This window comes from Homarus americanus, unplaced genomic scaffold (genome assembly GCF_018991925.1).
Source record: "Homarus americanus isolate GMGI-L3 unplaced genomic scaffold, GMGI_Hamer_2.0 scaffold59495, whole genome shotgun sequence".
Taxonomy (NCBI): domain Eukaryota; kingdom Metazoa; phylum Arthropoda; class Malacostraca; order Decapoda; family Nephropidae; genus Homarus; species Homarus americanus.
In genome coordinates, this window is record NW_024732415.1 from 4,023,711 (window position 1) to 4,038,395 (window position 14,685).

The following is a 14,685-nucleotide window of genomic DNA, read 5'->3' on the forward strand; positions in this document are numbered from 1 at the left end:
AATGACTTTCACTTTTTTTCGTTCAAAAGATGTTACCGTAATCGCTTTTCGAATGGTTTTCAGTTCAAAAACTGTTGTATTCCAATAATATTCTATCCTAATTGACTTGAATAAATACTACGATACCATATTTCTGAATATTTTCATTAAAATCCATCAAAATCATTTTCCTTGTCATCGTCTGCAGCACCAAACAGCTTCTCCCAGTCCTCTCTTTGAACAGGGCTAGAGGGTACGTGTTTTTCGAATCGTTTTCAGTTAAAAAACTATTACATCACTCGTCTATTTTACCTAAACTGCGCCTGAATGAATATATTCTCGGAGATAAATAGTAGTTTTGTGGAAACGTGACGTATTTCGATGTAAAATAGGATAAAATACATGACGAAAACAAAAGACTTTACCTAAGCTTCCGATGTTCTTGAGATGTTACTCGTTTTTTTAATAGTTTTCGGTTAAAATTCTGATATATTACAATGATATTCTATTCATACTGTGCTTGATATAATACATTCACGGAAATGTAATATTTTTCCTGAAATTACATACCTATTACAGTGGAAAGTGGGATAAAATCATGATGAAAACAATGACTTTCGCTTTCTTTCGTTCAAAAGATGTTACCGTAATCGCTTTTCGAATGGTTTAGTTAAGAAACTGTATTACAATAATATTCCCTCCTAATTGACTTGAATAAATATTTGAATGGAAATATACAATATTTTTGTTGAAACTACCCGCGTTTCAGTGTAAAGTGTCGTAATAATAAATGGTAAACAATTTGCCTTCGGCACTCGTGTTTCAGGCACGGCGAGCCTCGGTTTATAGGATGTAGTGTTTTTACTGAAGGTTTTGTTGTTCCATTACCCTCAAAAACGTGGGTCGAACTATAAACGAGGAATATCATGAATTAACGATTTCTTGGTCAAAAAATCAGGGTCGACCTATAAACGAGGGGAGGTTATAGACGAGTATATACGGTATGTTGTCAGTTTGATTGCTCGTTTTAAAGTGGCGACCACGAGGTCGCCTGTTGTCGCTGTGCAGCTGTGGCGCTCACGCATGCGCACATACACAAAAGCACACTAAAAAAAAAAAAAAATAGTTTTTGAAAAGTCCGGATTCTCAGGTGGTCCGGATTTCTGGCATCCGGATTTTTGGACTTTTACTGTACCTTAACATCAGGGTGCAAGTCGTCCAGGTGTGGTGGGTGTCCCGGAGCATTATCCAAAAATAAAGAAATCTTGAATGCAATCCCTTGTTGCAGACAATACTCCTTGACTTTTCCAAGGAGGGTTTCAGGACACTGGCCACAGTTTGAAGTTGCTTGGAATCAAGGGATCTAAAGCACCAAGATTTTATGTTTGGAAAGACTACCATAGCCATAGAATCCAGGGATTTTATATCATTACAAAATGTAACAAGTGAAATACCGTATCTTGACATGAGCAGAAATTGCAAAATTCTCAACTTTTAATAAGTATGTTTTCTGTTATTTTTTTTTTTTTTTTTTTTATACCTGAGAGAACCGTGGCATATATGTGTGTGTATATATTTTATGTTGTTATTTTATAATCACTATAATATTTATCCACATTACCAGAGATAAAAAGGTAATTGAATTCCAGTGTCTTATGAACATATTTTATTAAAAAAATTGGCAACATTGCATTATAAACAAAAGAAAATATGCATTGATTACCGCTTCGAGAGCAGTCTCTTGGGGATGGATTGTATGTAAAATTCATTTATTAACTATATAGTAGGGTTACCCAGGGAGCTGATAAACCTAAAATATATCTTTGTAAGTTGGTTTACAAAAAAAGAAATAAAATCAGTGCTGATATGAATGACAAAATTGAAATGTCTCATTCATTTTGCTCAAAGGGAATGACTTTAATAACAAAGATGTGGTAATCAATTTGGTGTGCATATTCCAGTATATGCATGACCATGGAAGTGTAGCTGTGTTGTAATGTGAGTGGGCTGGGATCCCTTGAACACACACATATGGTGTTCTGGGCATGAACACATGTAATAACTCTCCAGAGTATCATTACGGATGTGGCCGCATTCTTCCCACCTCTTGCACTTGGTTAACTGTAAAGGTTAATTATAGTACAATATATTATATCCAGTTCATAGAAACTAATATTTCTCTCTGAAATGTTAATCAAAAGCATAAGGCAAGGCTTGACTAACCTCATTACAAGTGTAGAAGTAGAGTTTCTCAGTGGGTGAGGGTGTCCTCGTGTCCACCAGTGTCCACAAATTTGGCCATGGGCATCGGCACATGACTGTTGTGTGTGTGTCAAAACCCTCCCTCACACTACTGCTGGGGAAGGGTTGATTTTGCCTCTCAACGCGGTGTAGCTTTAATGCTACCTCTCCTTGTTTACACTCTTCTAGAAATGTCATCACATTTCCACAGAACTGAAAATTTTTTTTAAATATTGAAATGTACTGTAATTACTGGTAAGGCAGCTAGAAAGTATGTATGGTAACAGATTAGAGACTTTGCATTGCCCTTGTTTCTACTCACTTTGTACCATAGTGAAAAGAATTAATATGATTATACAGTGTACTGTATTCACATTACAGCTCCTCCCCGACTTTCGACTACCTGGACATACAACCGCCTCAGTCGTACCAAAATGTTGTCAAATTACGTATTTTCGAGTCCCAACGTCAGTGATTGAGCTGTGTACCGAAAATTTTTTCGTTTGTAATTCACTTTAAAATGGCTGGCAAGCTTAAAAGTGAGAGTTTTGTGGTGCTGAGAAGAAAAAGACACACCCATTTTAGATTTTCTATGTATTATTTAAGCATTTTCGACTTACAACCATTTCGACTTACGACCTGGATTTGGGTCCCTAACCCCATCGTAAGTCGGGGAGGAGCTGTATAGTGTTAAGAGCTGGGCATTTGTGTCTTGTAAGAAGCATCTCAGAAAATCAGTTGCTTGTGGCTACCTAAATCTTAGGATGCAAACCTTTTGTTGGTCTGCATAATCAGCTGTTTTCTATGCAGGGAAATAGATAAACTGCTGTACATCATACTGTATATGCAGTCAAAGTACTTTATCATGTGGGTTCTCCCCATCTGCTTTTCAATCAAAGTTCATGTAATATTAAGAATGATAACATTGAATACTGAATGTTGAACAATTACAGCTCCTCCCCGACTTACGACGGGGTTAGGGACCCAAATACAGGTCGTAAGTCGAAATGGTCGTGACTCGGAAATGCTTAAATAATACACAGAAAATCTAAAATGGGTGTCTCTTTTTCTTCTCAGCACCACAAAACACTCACTTTTAAGCTTGCCAGCCATTTTAAAGTGAATTACATACGATAATTTTGTCTGTGTACTGACTTTGGGACTCGAAAATATGTAATTTGACCAAATTTTGGTACTACTGAGGCTGGTCTTAAGTACGGGTGATCGAGTAGGTCGTAAGTCGGGGAGCAGCTGTATACATGTATTCCAATTCACTAAAGATAAAAATACCTTGTCTAATAGACTAGATATGTGACCATAGCAGCCATATTGAAATTGCATCTTTTTTTTAAACCAAAAAGTCTATTGCCAATTCATAAACATAAAGAGCTTCCATTCTCTTCAATCACTAGGTTACATCTTTACAGTTATGGATAGTTCATATTCAGATTCCTTTTCCATAAATTTTGGAGTGTCTTTAGGCTCAAACTCTGACGAAATATTAGTGATTTTCTCTCCAATCCCTCCAGCAGCAGCACATAATTTTTTTTATATATAATTGACTGACACAAATCTATCTTATTAGTGTACAGTAGTACCTGTGCATAGTAAGTTTTGTTATATATTGTAGTATTGTAGTCTTTCCATCCTCCACTTATATTTAGCAACATACCCCATTATATCAGCTTCTGATGTTAATATCCATGGCCATACTATAACAACCTTTTTTTAGTGACCACATTTCTGATTGCAAAGAATACTGTGCTATACATAAATAGAAAATACTTCTATTAAGGCTCGTTCATACGAAAGTTTCCATAACTTCTTTCTCTTTATCAAGTCATATCTATCTCACCACTTGGAATATTACTTTAGCTTGTGGAATGGCACACCACATTCACCTCTTAAATTACCAATCCCCTACATGCCAAATGGTCTGTCTTCATTTTCTCTTATTGCTATTTCTAGTCGAAGAAATACAGTCCTTCATTTTCCCTCCAATTAATCCAAGTTGCAACATACTCATCATATTATTCTTTATAATGCCACCCCTACTCCTTGCAAGTTCTAGTTAATTACACTTTATAATCAGTCACTTATACTACACTTCATCTTTAAAACTCCCTGTTGTCTTTAGCCATCCACATGAAACTTTTTAGTTGTTTGGCATACAGTTAGACATACTCGCCTCTTATTGCATTGTTAAATCACATGTTTTAAATCATTCATACTCATGGGAAAGCCTGGCTTGAATATGAATTAGTTATATACAAGGTAGGGAGGAGAGGAATGCCATTGAATATCTTGTTGCATTTATAAAATTATAATGTGCAAATATGAGACAGTGAGACAGACAATACTATGAGGAAACAGTTACACACAAGCAGATGTTAATAGAAAGATGTGATCTCTGCTGGTGACTATATTGACTGACACTGGAACGGAATTAAGATTATAAATTAACAGGTATAGTTAGCATTGAAAGAAAGTTGAAGGTGAATTTTGGATGAGTAAGAAGATTGCTAATGAAAGGAGGAAGGGAGAAGATAAGGGGAATTGAGTTAGTTGGAGGTATATTTAATAATGGCAACATAATCTGGAGTGGAACATTAGAGATAGATACAGTTTATAGAACCTTCACATTTAATTTAATACCTTGAGTTGTGCCCTGTTTGACACATGCTGGGATAGTGTGTCATTCAGGCCACCAAAATGTAGTGGACACTCAGAACGGTCAGCACACCGGCATAGTCGTTCAGTAATAGGTGTTAGCCAGAATCTTCGATGTGCCAAATTACATGCTTCACCACGTGATGAACATATTGGTAGGTCACGCTCACTACGTCGCTGTGTGTAGGGAGTTGAAGTTATATACATTTGCTTAAGGATCAGCTGACTATGTGCTCTGCAACTGTAGACCATAATTATTTTTATTTACTTTTTTCACTCTTAGAATATTAATTTGCTTTTTCAAATTCTCCTTGCAAAAAATTACTGTTATACAGTATTTACTGTACTTTATTTTCAACATAGTCTATCAGTGTCTTGGTAATTTGTCTCCGAAGTGTCCAGTACAGTAAATTTATTTTTTACATGATAATTACAGAGACCTTATTAAAACATTCATGCGTACAGTATGTTTAAAAGATGAATAGTGATCAGCTAACCCTCGCATGATCTTTCGATGTACTAAACGCTCCCATGCTGGCCTGACCTGTCCCTCTCAGCCATGTCTCACACTGAGAGCATCCTTCCTATAAGCAGAAATGCTGGAACAGTGGACCAGCCCTATCAACCAAATGTTCCTCCCACTAGCCTCATGGGCTGGCAGATGCTCTCTAAGGGTGCAGTTTTGGTCTGGATCGCTTCACCCAGTGTTTACTAAAATGGAAAAACTAATTCCTGTTACCAAAGCAACATGTGCCAAAAGACTGAGATTGTAAATGATGCAATTTGTGTTTTAGATCTCCAAACATGGCCAGGGATGCTATTGTTAAGAGAGAGGAAAAACCTAATAAGTACACTAATAAAAATTTAATCTTTAAATAATAAAGCATAGTGTGTGTGTGAGGAAGCATAAGGTATGCATATTTTTTAATGGAAAACCAATGAGCATCCCCCCCCCCCTCCCCAAGCACCCAAACTACCAGGAGTCACATACACTATATAAATTTACAGTAACCCCTCGAAAGTCCAAATTTCAGATAGTCTGGAACCTTTCTGGTCATGAAACTTTTGTCCAAACCCTTAAATATTTGGCGTTTGAAATTCCCGCAGCCATTTGAAATTGCTGACAGTGAACCCTCTCTTTGGCCTCTTACCTCCTCTAGGACCTGCGAGTGAGCAGTTTATTCCCCCACTCATAGATTGGACTCAACCATAATGTTGCACTGTGATTGGTTGGTTAGCTATAAGTTCAACACACATTCAGCCACAAAATTGATTAAACGATTTTAGGTAAAATAATTCAAGCACTGGAATGATAATCCTCCCGGTAACAAGGCAGAAGATCAGTGTCACACTTGGCACAGTCTGTCAATTATTTTTTTAAGTCAAATTAAAATTTTATATATTGTATTTTTTCTATTATTTAATATTTTATGTTTTTAATGATGAAACATACACCATTAGAGGGTGATCATACGAGAATATAATGATTAAATAAATACAAATGCAAAACATACAGTCCCACACCACCTTTTATTTTGAAGTCAAATTATATAATGTATTTTTTTATATTTAATACTGTATTATGCAGTATTACACCCGAAGAGGCTGATCATACGAGAATATAATAATGAATAAATGAAAAACTGGCTAACATGGCAAGGCCAGCCCCCCCAGCAGTGTCGTCTCCTACCTATTAGCTCTCTTTAAGCCTATATCAAATTTGATTAGACCACTGTACACTGCATATATTTGAAGAATAAATAAGGAAGTGTATTTTATAAAAAAATAAATATATACAGTATATAGTAATGCATTGAATACAAATACATTGTATTGATTTAATTAGTAAATTTTGAAATGATTAAGGAAAAAATCATTACCCCATTGCCGTAGAGGACATAGGTGTCTTTGTAGAGGAATGTGAGGTGCTTGAGCAGATTACTGGAACTGTGGTCACTACTGGTGGAGGCTGGTGTTGCATTGACTGCTGCCAGTGTTACTAACACCACCGTCAGTGTCACTAGTACCCCCGCTGCTGCCACCCTTGCCCTTTCAGCCACCACCATGGTACCTTTGACACTCCTCTTTTAAGGGAGGGAGTGAACAGGGGACACGCTGCTATGTTATTCTGAAGAACTATTGTCACCGTCGACTCACAACACATACCTGTGGAAGAATATTAATAGTTGGATATCCGTGTCTAGAGCAGCAACTACATATATATATTTTCCACCTATTATTTATTCCTTAACTTCAACTAACAAGAAGACTAGATGCATATTTTCTCCCTGACTCTGCACCTGACACCCCACCCCTATTTGTCTGTTTCAACCACAACTCACACCCTATCACCACTTCTATTTATTCCTCCTTTTTTAATATCATCGTGTAGTGGAAGGTGGGGATGAGGACATGTGGTGCAGTTGATGGTGAGGGGTAGGTGATGTGTGGTGGTGGAGGGCGTTTGTAGTGATTGGGGGGGGGGGGTAGACAAAGTGAGGTACGGGAATCCCAGTTGGCAGAGTGGAGGGAGGGTGGGTGGGTGAGTGACACGGCAAATACAAGTTATTTTCGTTGCCTTGGTACACTTAGCCTACTTAACAAATGATCATGTAAGTGCAGTCGTCTTTCCTCTTGATCCTCTCGTAACACACTTACTTAAGGTACTCACTTAAGGGTTGGATGTACACTAAAAGGTTCTCCTTACGCTTGGTGATTCATAGGGTTATGGTTCATTTTAACTTAATGTAATTACTGTAATTATTATTTTGTTATTGTTACTCAATATATGTAGAATAGAGAAGCACACTTAATGGACGAGCAGGAAATGGGATGTCTTATAATTTGCAATGTGTTTTCTGGGAAGTTGTCTTGAATAGTTTTAAGTTAGTATGCTTCATTTTATAATATAAATGTTAATGGCTTTCTCTTGTGTCAGGGTGTCAGGGCTTGGCAGTAGTACGGCCCAGATGGTGTACACAAAACATTATACTGTAGTCGTAAACATATTCGTGAAAGAATTGACGTGCATGTTTGGTTTGTTGAGTGGTGAGGATGATGGACGAGGGGTGCCGCGGGTTAGCCAGACTGGGACCACCGTAACTGCAAGGAACACTTTGCCAACTCGCTTACCACGCTCAACAGACTGACTTTCCCTTACGCCGCCCACCCGTGTCAACACCACACACTATCACACTACTGCCTTTCCTTGCCTGTCTCATTGCTGAACACATGCAGAATGAATACATAAACAGTAATTGGTCTTTGAATTGTAGATGATATACTTGGGGGGAGGTGGGGGTCCACTTGTGACATTCGTGTTACTTCTACTAACACAAGGGGGATATAACTTGATGTTTGTTCGCGTCATACCCAAAGACAAAAAGAATTTGTAATTTTTGAGTTTTTCTTCAGGTCTTTTACTTCGTGTAGCTCTGTCCACCTGCATATGCCACAGTGCTGTCAGGATCATCATCATTTGAAATTTTGTCTTGTCCCTACATCAGGGTTGCCACCGTTCCCGTAACTTTTTAATCAAACACGAATTTCAGCTTCACTTAGGTAACACTTGTTCTCGCTATATAAGACGTTAACATCACCACACATAATTGAAATTAGAAGTAAAATAAAAATACTGTAGGCAGTAACGAGGTCTCACATTTATATAAAATTCGTTAAAGCAATAGAAAGGTTTCACTGGGTAGGTTGAGCGAGGTACTAGTAATGGTGTACACACCAAGCCCTGGTGCCGCCGCCGCAGCTCCACAAGCCCGGCTGTGTAGCTCACGTCTACACACTGCCTGAGCCAAGTCACTACCGTTGCCTCCATTCCTGGGCTCACTGCCACTACTACTGGGGATAGCCGTGTGGGGGGGGGGGGGGGTTACCCACCCTACAAGAAGAAGGGGGGGGGGATCTGTCATACAGCGCTCTAGAAGTAGCAGGGAGGCTTGGTGGTTAACCTTAAGTATTAGGGGGTGGAAAGATGCCGTAGTTAGCAAACAAAACCGATCGAATAAAAAAAAAAGTCGAGCTACAATTTGTATTGAACTACAGTTCGAGACTGACATTGGTAATTTATTTGTAACTGTACTTTAAAGTCGCGTAAAATTTTTATCGTGCAGTAATCATGTTATTCGAATAGCCAGTGTAGACTTGGTGTGTAATTATTCTATCATTTTGCTTCTATTTTTGTTCTTATGACATTACAAGACAAGACTGGCAGTGGACAGTAATAGCCAATCGCGTGATTGCCGGTTTGATGACGTAGGGGAGGGAAACTAGCTGAACGAATGAGGATGTTTCACGTTTATATGTGTGTGTGTGTGTGTGAATAATGCGGAAAACAACTCGGGGAAACATTGTTCTTGTCTCATACCCGTTGTCACTGTTTTATTGCGTATCTATTAACCTTACATTGATCGAGTAGTGGGCGAGATAGTCATCGTGTATTGCAGTGATGTTGAGATGGGAGAGACGGGCAACATTGTTTTGGGGTGCACTTGTCTTCGTCAGTGGCCTAAGGTTATGTAGTAGGCAGCTATCAAACAGGGAGGTATTACCACCTGGGAAGATATTGGAAGCATAATGTGTTGTCTAATGGTAGACCCTGCTGCCATATGGCACCACGAAAATTGTGACCAAGTACCTGGTTGCCGATTTGACTTTCTGCCTCATTAACACACAATTGCAGGGTCTCAATTGTTTCTCTTACTTTGACAACACAACATACATATCGTTTCGCAATATTGATTTTATTTCATTTTTGTATTTCTGTGGTTCTTTATTATTATTGTTATCAGTATTTTATTATTTTGTGTTTTTTATTAATTTTATTTACTATGAATTATTATATTTTTAATTTTTTATTTTTATATATTTTATTTACTATGATTTATTAATAATATTAAATTTTCGCCCCCCAGGCCTCGATGTGGGTCAGTGATCTGTGCCTGGGTGGGCTAATCCCCGTATAGATTATATATATATATATATATATATATATATATATATATATATATATATATATATATATATATATATATATATATATATATATATATATATATAATCTAACCTCCTCACCACGGGGACGTCACTTTTAATATTTTATTTGTTTACCGCCAAACGATTTTATTCAGCACAGAAAATACACCAAACATATAACCGTATATTTTCGAATCGTTGTTTTGGTTGTGTATTCGTTTGTTAAAAAAAAAAAAATAAAGCGAAACTTCCACAGTTGATCAGCCAAAAAAATGCACACGATTTGTCTCATACAGTAGTATAAAATTCAGAGTTATGTGTTATTGATGAAGATCGCCCCATTGGCAAGTTCCCACAATGTCAAGGATGTCTGCGCAATTTTGGGGATATTCCTACCCATCTTCAATTATCACATATGTGTTTGTATTGTCTTACTGCTGTCGTATATTATTATCACCCATTAGTGAGAACTAATTTTATCACGTAGCCCGCTTGTGCAAACACTGCCGTGACATACGAATCTTGTTCTGGGGCTGTTAAATATTTTGACTAAGGAGAGCAGATTGTACACACAATTACCTTGTGTCTTTTGAAACGTAATAATAAAACGTTATAAAGTTTTGGTAAACACTCTGGACGCGTAAGGGGTGGGGTGTTTATATGGTTTGCGGTGTGGGGGGCAAGCGGTGTTTGTTTAAACAAGCGTAGTCGAATTGTGGCTCCGGCCTCTCTTTGCCAAGCGCACCATTCACTCCCCCGCCCTTTTCACGTGTACTGTTGGAGTCTTGTCTAGGTTTAAATAGTCTCACAGTGAGTGGGTCGTCTTGGTTTAACATTCTTATTGGTATGGATGGATTTGGCGATGCACTGATCCATTCTGGCTGTTTCCATTGGTCACCCCTGCACGCGGAGGTGTTAAGTCCGAGATAGGAGCAGTAGTCTATCAACAGTGAAACCCAAAATTAAATGTTGGCTTCCCCATTATTTACAAATAAACTATCAAGCTTTAGATGCTTTTAACGGAGGTGGAGGGTCAAGTCGATTTGCATGGCCATGTTTCGTCGTGGTCTCACCCCTCGCCAACAATTTTAGAAGGCCGAGATACTATTTTTGGGGAGTGAAGGGTTGACTTGTTCGTATGGGATATGTAGTTAGAAAGATAGAGTTAATACTGAGGTCGATCGCCCGAGTCCTACAGTTTGGTGATGGGTGTGGAAGTTAATGAGAGTTGAGTACGTACAGCACTACACCCAAGGCGTGTTGCAGGTTATTGGCATAGGTCAGCATCTTGCTGGAAAAGCACAGACGAGCAACAGTGAAGTTTGTCGTACAGGTTGCAATGAGTGGTTCACGTTAGAGTAAATCCAAGTGTTCACTGCACTCTTATCTTGTGAGCGAGTCTCCCGCTTCCACTGAGTGTTGTACCATGAACAGACCTTAGGTTTAGGATGTATTTATATTATCCCGGTTTGACAGTGATTTGTCACTAGTATCACATTGACACGCATACACAATTTACGCAGTTACTTATCAGTAACAACAAAAAATTCCTACATTTACACCATCAGCCAGACAACAATTTCTGCGTTTGTTGTAGTCTTGGGTAACAGCCAATTGTAGTCAAGCACCGAGAAAGTAGCTGGAAGTAGATAAAACTGGAGCTCGCCAGACTGATTAAGTACCACTGCCGACCACGAAATATTTTGTTAGAATATTATGTATTCATATATGAAAAGAAAAAGCATACGTTTGTCTCTTATTTTGCCGTTCCTTTTGAATGTAACGTATTCGGACACATGAGCGCGTGCATGTGGATATCTTCGTGTTCGGATGGTTGGATGTAAACGAACGTGTGTACGCGAGTGTCTTGGGCGAGGGTGTAAGTGGGAGGGAAGGAGGAGTGTTGGCAGCTGGCGAGGAATGTGGGTCGCGCAGCGCCCTCCTTGTGTTGGACGGGAGGCCTCCAAGGTTAAAAATCCACCACGGTCCACTATACAAGCGTCAGTGGCCGCGGGATCGACCGTAATGCCTACAGCGGGAAGACACTGTCTGAGCTGTTTTTCGGTCGGGATTTTACTTGGCTACTTTGGCTATGTAGGTGAGGGGTAGTAGGGTAAAGTTATAAGGGAAAGCTTGAGGTAAAAGCGAACAATTGATTACGAGCAAATGAAAGACAAAGGTCAGAGATGGAAGATAATGTGAAGGAATTGAGTATTTTACATACAGTATAATAATTTAGTGCCAGAAAACTTAATGATTTTTCGAGGCCACTTGAATGGTTACCGGTACCATAAATTTTCGTGATGTATTAATGATAATTCTTTATTTTGTTTTTAATCTATGCGACGAAAGATACAAAATTTATCCTATTTGTTTTATTTTTATAATTTTAGTCTAGTCTATTTAATTTGTTTCTTAAAATATTAGTTCAAGCTTCACGTAAGCGTTTTTTTTCTCCACTGGTTTATATATATATATATATATATATATATATATATATATATATATATATATATATATATATATATATATATATATATATATATATATATATATATTTATATATATATATATATATATATATATATATATATATATATATATATATATATATATATATATATATATATATTGTATATATATATATATATATATATATATATATATATATATATATATATATATATATATATATATATATATATATATATATATATATATATATATATATATATATATATATATATATATATATATATATATATATATATACAGTATATGTATATGTGTGTGTGTGTGTGTTTGTTCCGGTTAACATTGTTGAGTTGGGTTATTTACAATGTAAATTTGAGAGCAAATCGTGTGAAAAGGGGATCGACTGGTTATTTTGACGGGTCCACCCATTACGTGTAGTTGGCATCATGACTTGAGTGTATAGTCTTTCGCCCCAGTTAGGTTTGATGACAGGGCCTGTTGGGCTTAATAGCATTACATACATAAATCCCAAGTGACAGGGATGAAAAAGGTTTAGTGTAAGGACAAGTGAATGGAAATGAGTAGGAGTAGAAATAGGTGCCTTGGAAATGAGTAGGAGTAGAAATAGGTGCCTTGGCTCAACGCAGCATGTCTGATTGTTATAATGGTATTGGTGTTTGAAGTTTTACCCATGTTTCTTGGTTGGATATGTATAGGGATGGTTAGGTCAAGGTTAATTAGGTCGGTTGTTAGTTTGGTTATAATAGACTTGGTTAATGGGGGGAATTTTGTTAAGTTTGGTTGCTTTTGTATGCCCTACAATTACCAAGGTTCTGATTCATTTTGTAATCTTGTACACTCACATGTCTTGTATTTATTTCTCTAATTATGTACATTGTCTTTGTGCAGAGTATGGAGGCGACCAAGGCGTTGATGAACCATCACCTGGTTACCAAGCTGGAGCTGAGCCTCGAGTCTGAGTGCCGACTATTACTGCAGCAGTGGACTTCACCACACTTCACTCACCTGTGCAAACGGTTCCTAGATTCACATCATATACACTTACAGAAGCCTGTCAACCTCCCGTTGTAGGCAGACCGTCACCCCAATATTACTTTCCTTACCTTGGTTCCAGATATATCGTTAAATTAATAATATAAAAGAAAATTACTCGGCACCAAGCTGGAAGCGGCCCATTGGTGATTGTGCACAAGTGAAACTAGGTTCATAATTTATTAAATGAATTTTGTGTGGTGAAACGGGCCTCTACAAGACTAATGTTAATGGCCTTTTGTTAAGATAAATTTTTTTTGTCACCTTGGCTATACCTGAAGTAAAATATCGGGACAGTGTGACTGACCCCTTCAATGTTTACATTATGGTGACCATGACGTGTCGAGATATATTTGAAAATATAATTTATATATTGTTTTGGAGTGGCATACGGCAAAGATCAGTAACTAAACTATTTGATATAAAGATGAATCTTCGGTGACTACTCCAGAATAAGAATAATTTATTTACTGAATGGACAGTTATTCTTGGAACGAAGAATGTGATGACTGAACAATACAGTAGTGTGATATTGGCGAATAATGTCTGATGCTGTATTTTGCAGTGATATGAGGCCTTTTGCAAATTCTCCCACCCTCCTTCAAGTGGGCCCTGCTACTTCCACTTGGTGGGTAATAATGTATAGTGTATAGTTAATAAAATAGTATCTGCAGAAGTGGATATTACTAAATATTAAGAGGTTGCGATTGTGTGGCGCGACTTATAGTTACAGAGAGCAGCAGGGAAGCTAATGGGTATCCTCCCTGGTTTCTTGGAATGTCCATATGCAAAATTATTAACCTATAACATTCTCATGCACACAAACTTTTGTATATATATTAGAACTCGTCTGTGCACAAGTTATATTTTACATGGGAAGTTATTTTATCGGGATGTATTCCCAGTGTGAACGTTTTGTATATCTTTCAATTGAGGTGTGTGATTTTTGTAGTTGATTTTTATAGTTCAGAGTTGTTGATAAAGTACAACCTATATGCTATGGCAGTCCTTGAAACATGTCATTCTCATGCAATGAAAGTTATTGAAATCTTGATCAAATAATTATTTTAATACCAAACCATATAAATGTTCTGACAAATTCCTATAAAAATTTATAAAGAGTGATTTGTAAGGGAAGTGACTCATCAATTATTGTCTTATGTAAATATTTTTAGTAATATTTCTTATTCATCCAGAATAATTTTATATTTACTTGTTTATCCAGTATGATAATTTTATGGGTAAATTAAACACAATTTTTCCCATGTACATTGTGTTCCT

General features: G+C 37.3%; 2 protein-coding genes across 8 annotated transcripts in view; one reads left to right on the top strand and one right to left on the bottom strand.

The window, feature by feature from the left end:
* The window catches only part of LOC121868614 (nucleoporin nup211-like), a 61,456-nt gene extending 46,998 nt beyond the window's left edge, over positions 1–14,458 (top strand). For all 3 annotated transcript variants that reach the window (XM_042369429.1, XM_042369426.1, XM_042369427.1), the window contains one exon: positions 13,261–14,458. In XM_042369429.1, coding sequence (XP_042225363.1) covers positions 13,261–13,443 — 183 coding nt within the window. In that variant the 3' untranslated portion in view covers positions 13,444–14,458. The remainder of the gene's footprint in view (positions 1–13,260) is intronic.
* Positions 1,631–8,724, bottom strand: LOC121868615 (U-scoloptoxin(11)-Sm5a-like). 5 transcript variants are annotated; one of them, XM_042369431.1, is made up of 5 exons: positions 8,627–8,724; positions 6,771–7,056; positions 4,876–5,067; positions 2,203–2,433; positions 1,631–2,100 (listed from the first exon to the last, which is right to left on the bottom strand). In XM_042369431.1, exons 2-5 carry the CDS (start codon positions 6,954–6,956, stop codon positions 1,918–1,920), a joined length of 792 nt encoding a protein of 263 aa, XP_042225365.1. In that variant the 5' UTR covers positions 6,957–7,056; positions 8,627–8,724; the 3' UTR covers positions 1,631–1,917. The 5 variants fall into 5 exon arrangements, with proteins under 5 accessions (XP_042225365.1, XP_042225368.1, XP_042225366.1 ...); XM_042369434.1 differs by having other exon boundaries at positions 6,962–7,056; positions 8,549–8,695; XM_042369432.1 differs by having other exon boundaries at positions 8,549–8,694.
* Positions 14,459–14,685: the final 227 nt, after the last annotated feature.

What these genes read in the sequence shown, in the direction of transcription:
- LOC121868615 (XM_042369430.1), bottom strand. Translation starts at nt 8,368, where the DNA reads ATGATGATGATCCTGACAGCACTGTGGCATATGCAGGTGGACAGAGCT. An exon ending in CAAATTCTTTTTGTCTTTGG is followed by an intron (nt 7,057 to 8,262) that starts GTATGACGCGAA and finishes ATTCTTCCACAG; the next exon opens with GTATGTGTTGTGAGTCGACG. An exon ending in TTAAAAGAGGAGTGTCAAAG is followed by an intron (nt 5,068 to 6,961) that starts GTACCATGGTGG and finishes CCCTACACACAG; the next exon opens with CGACGTAGTGAGCGTGACCT.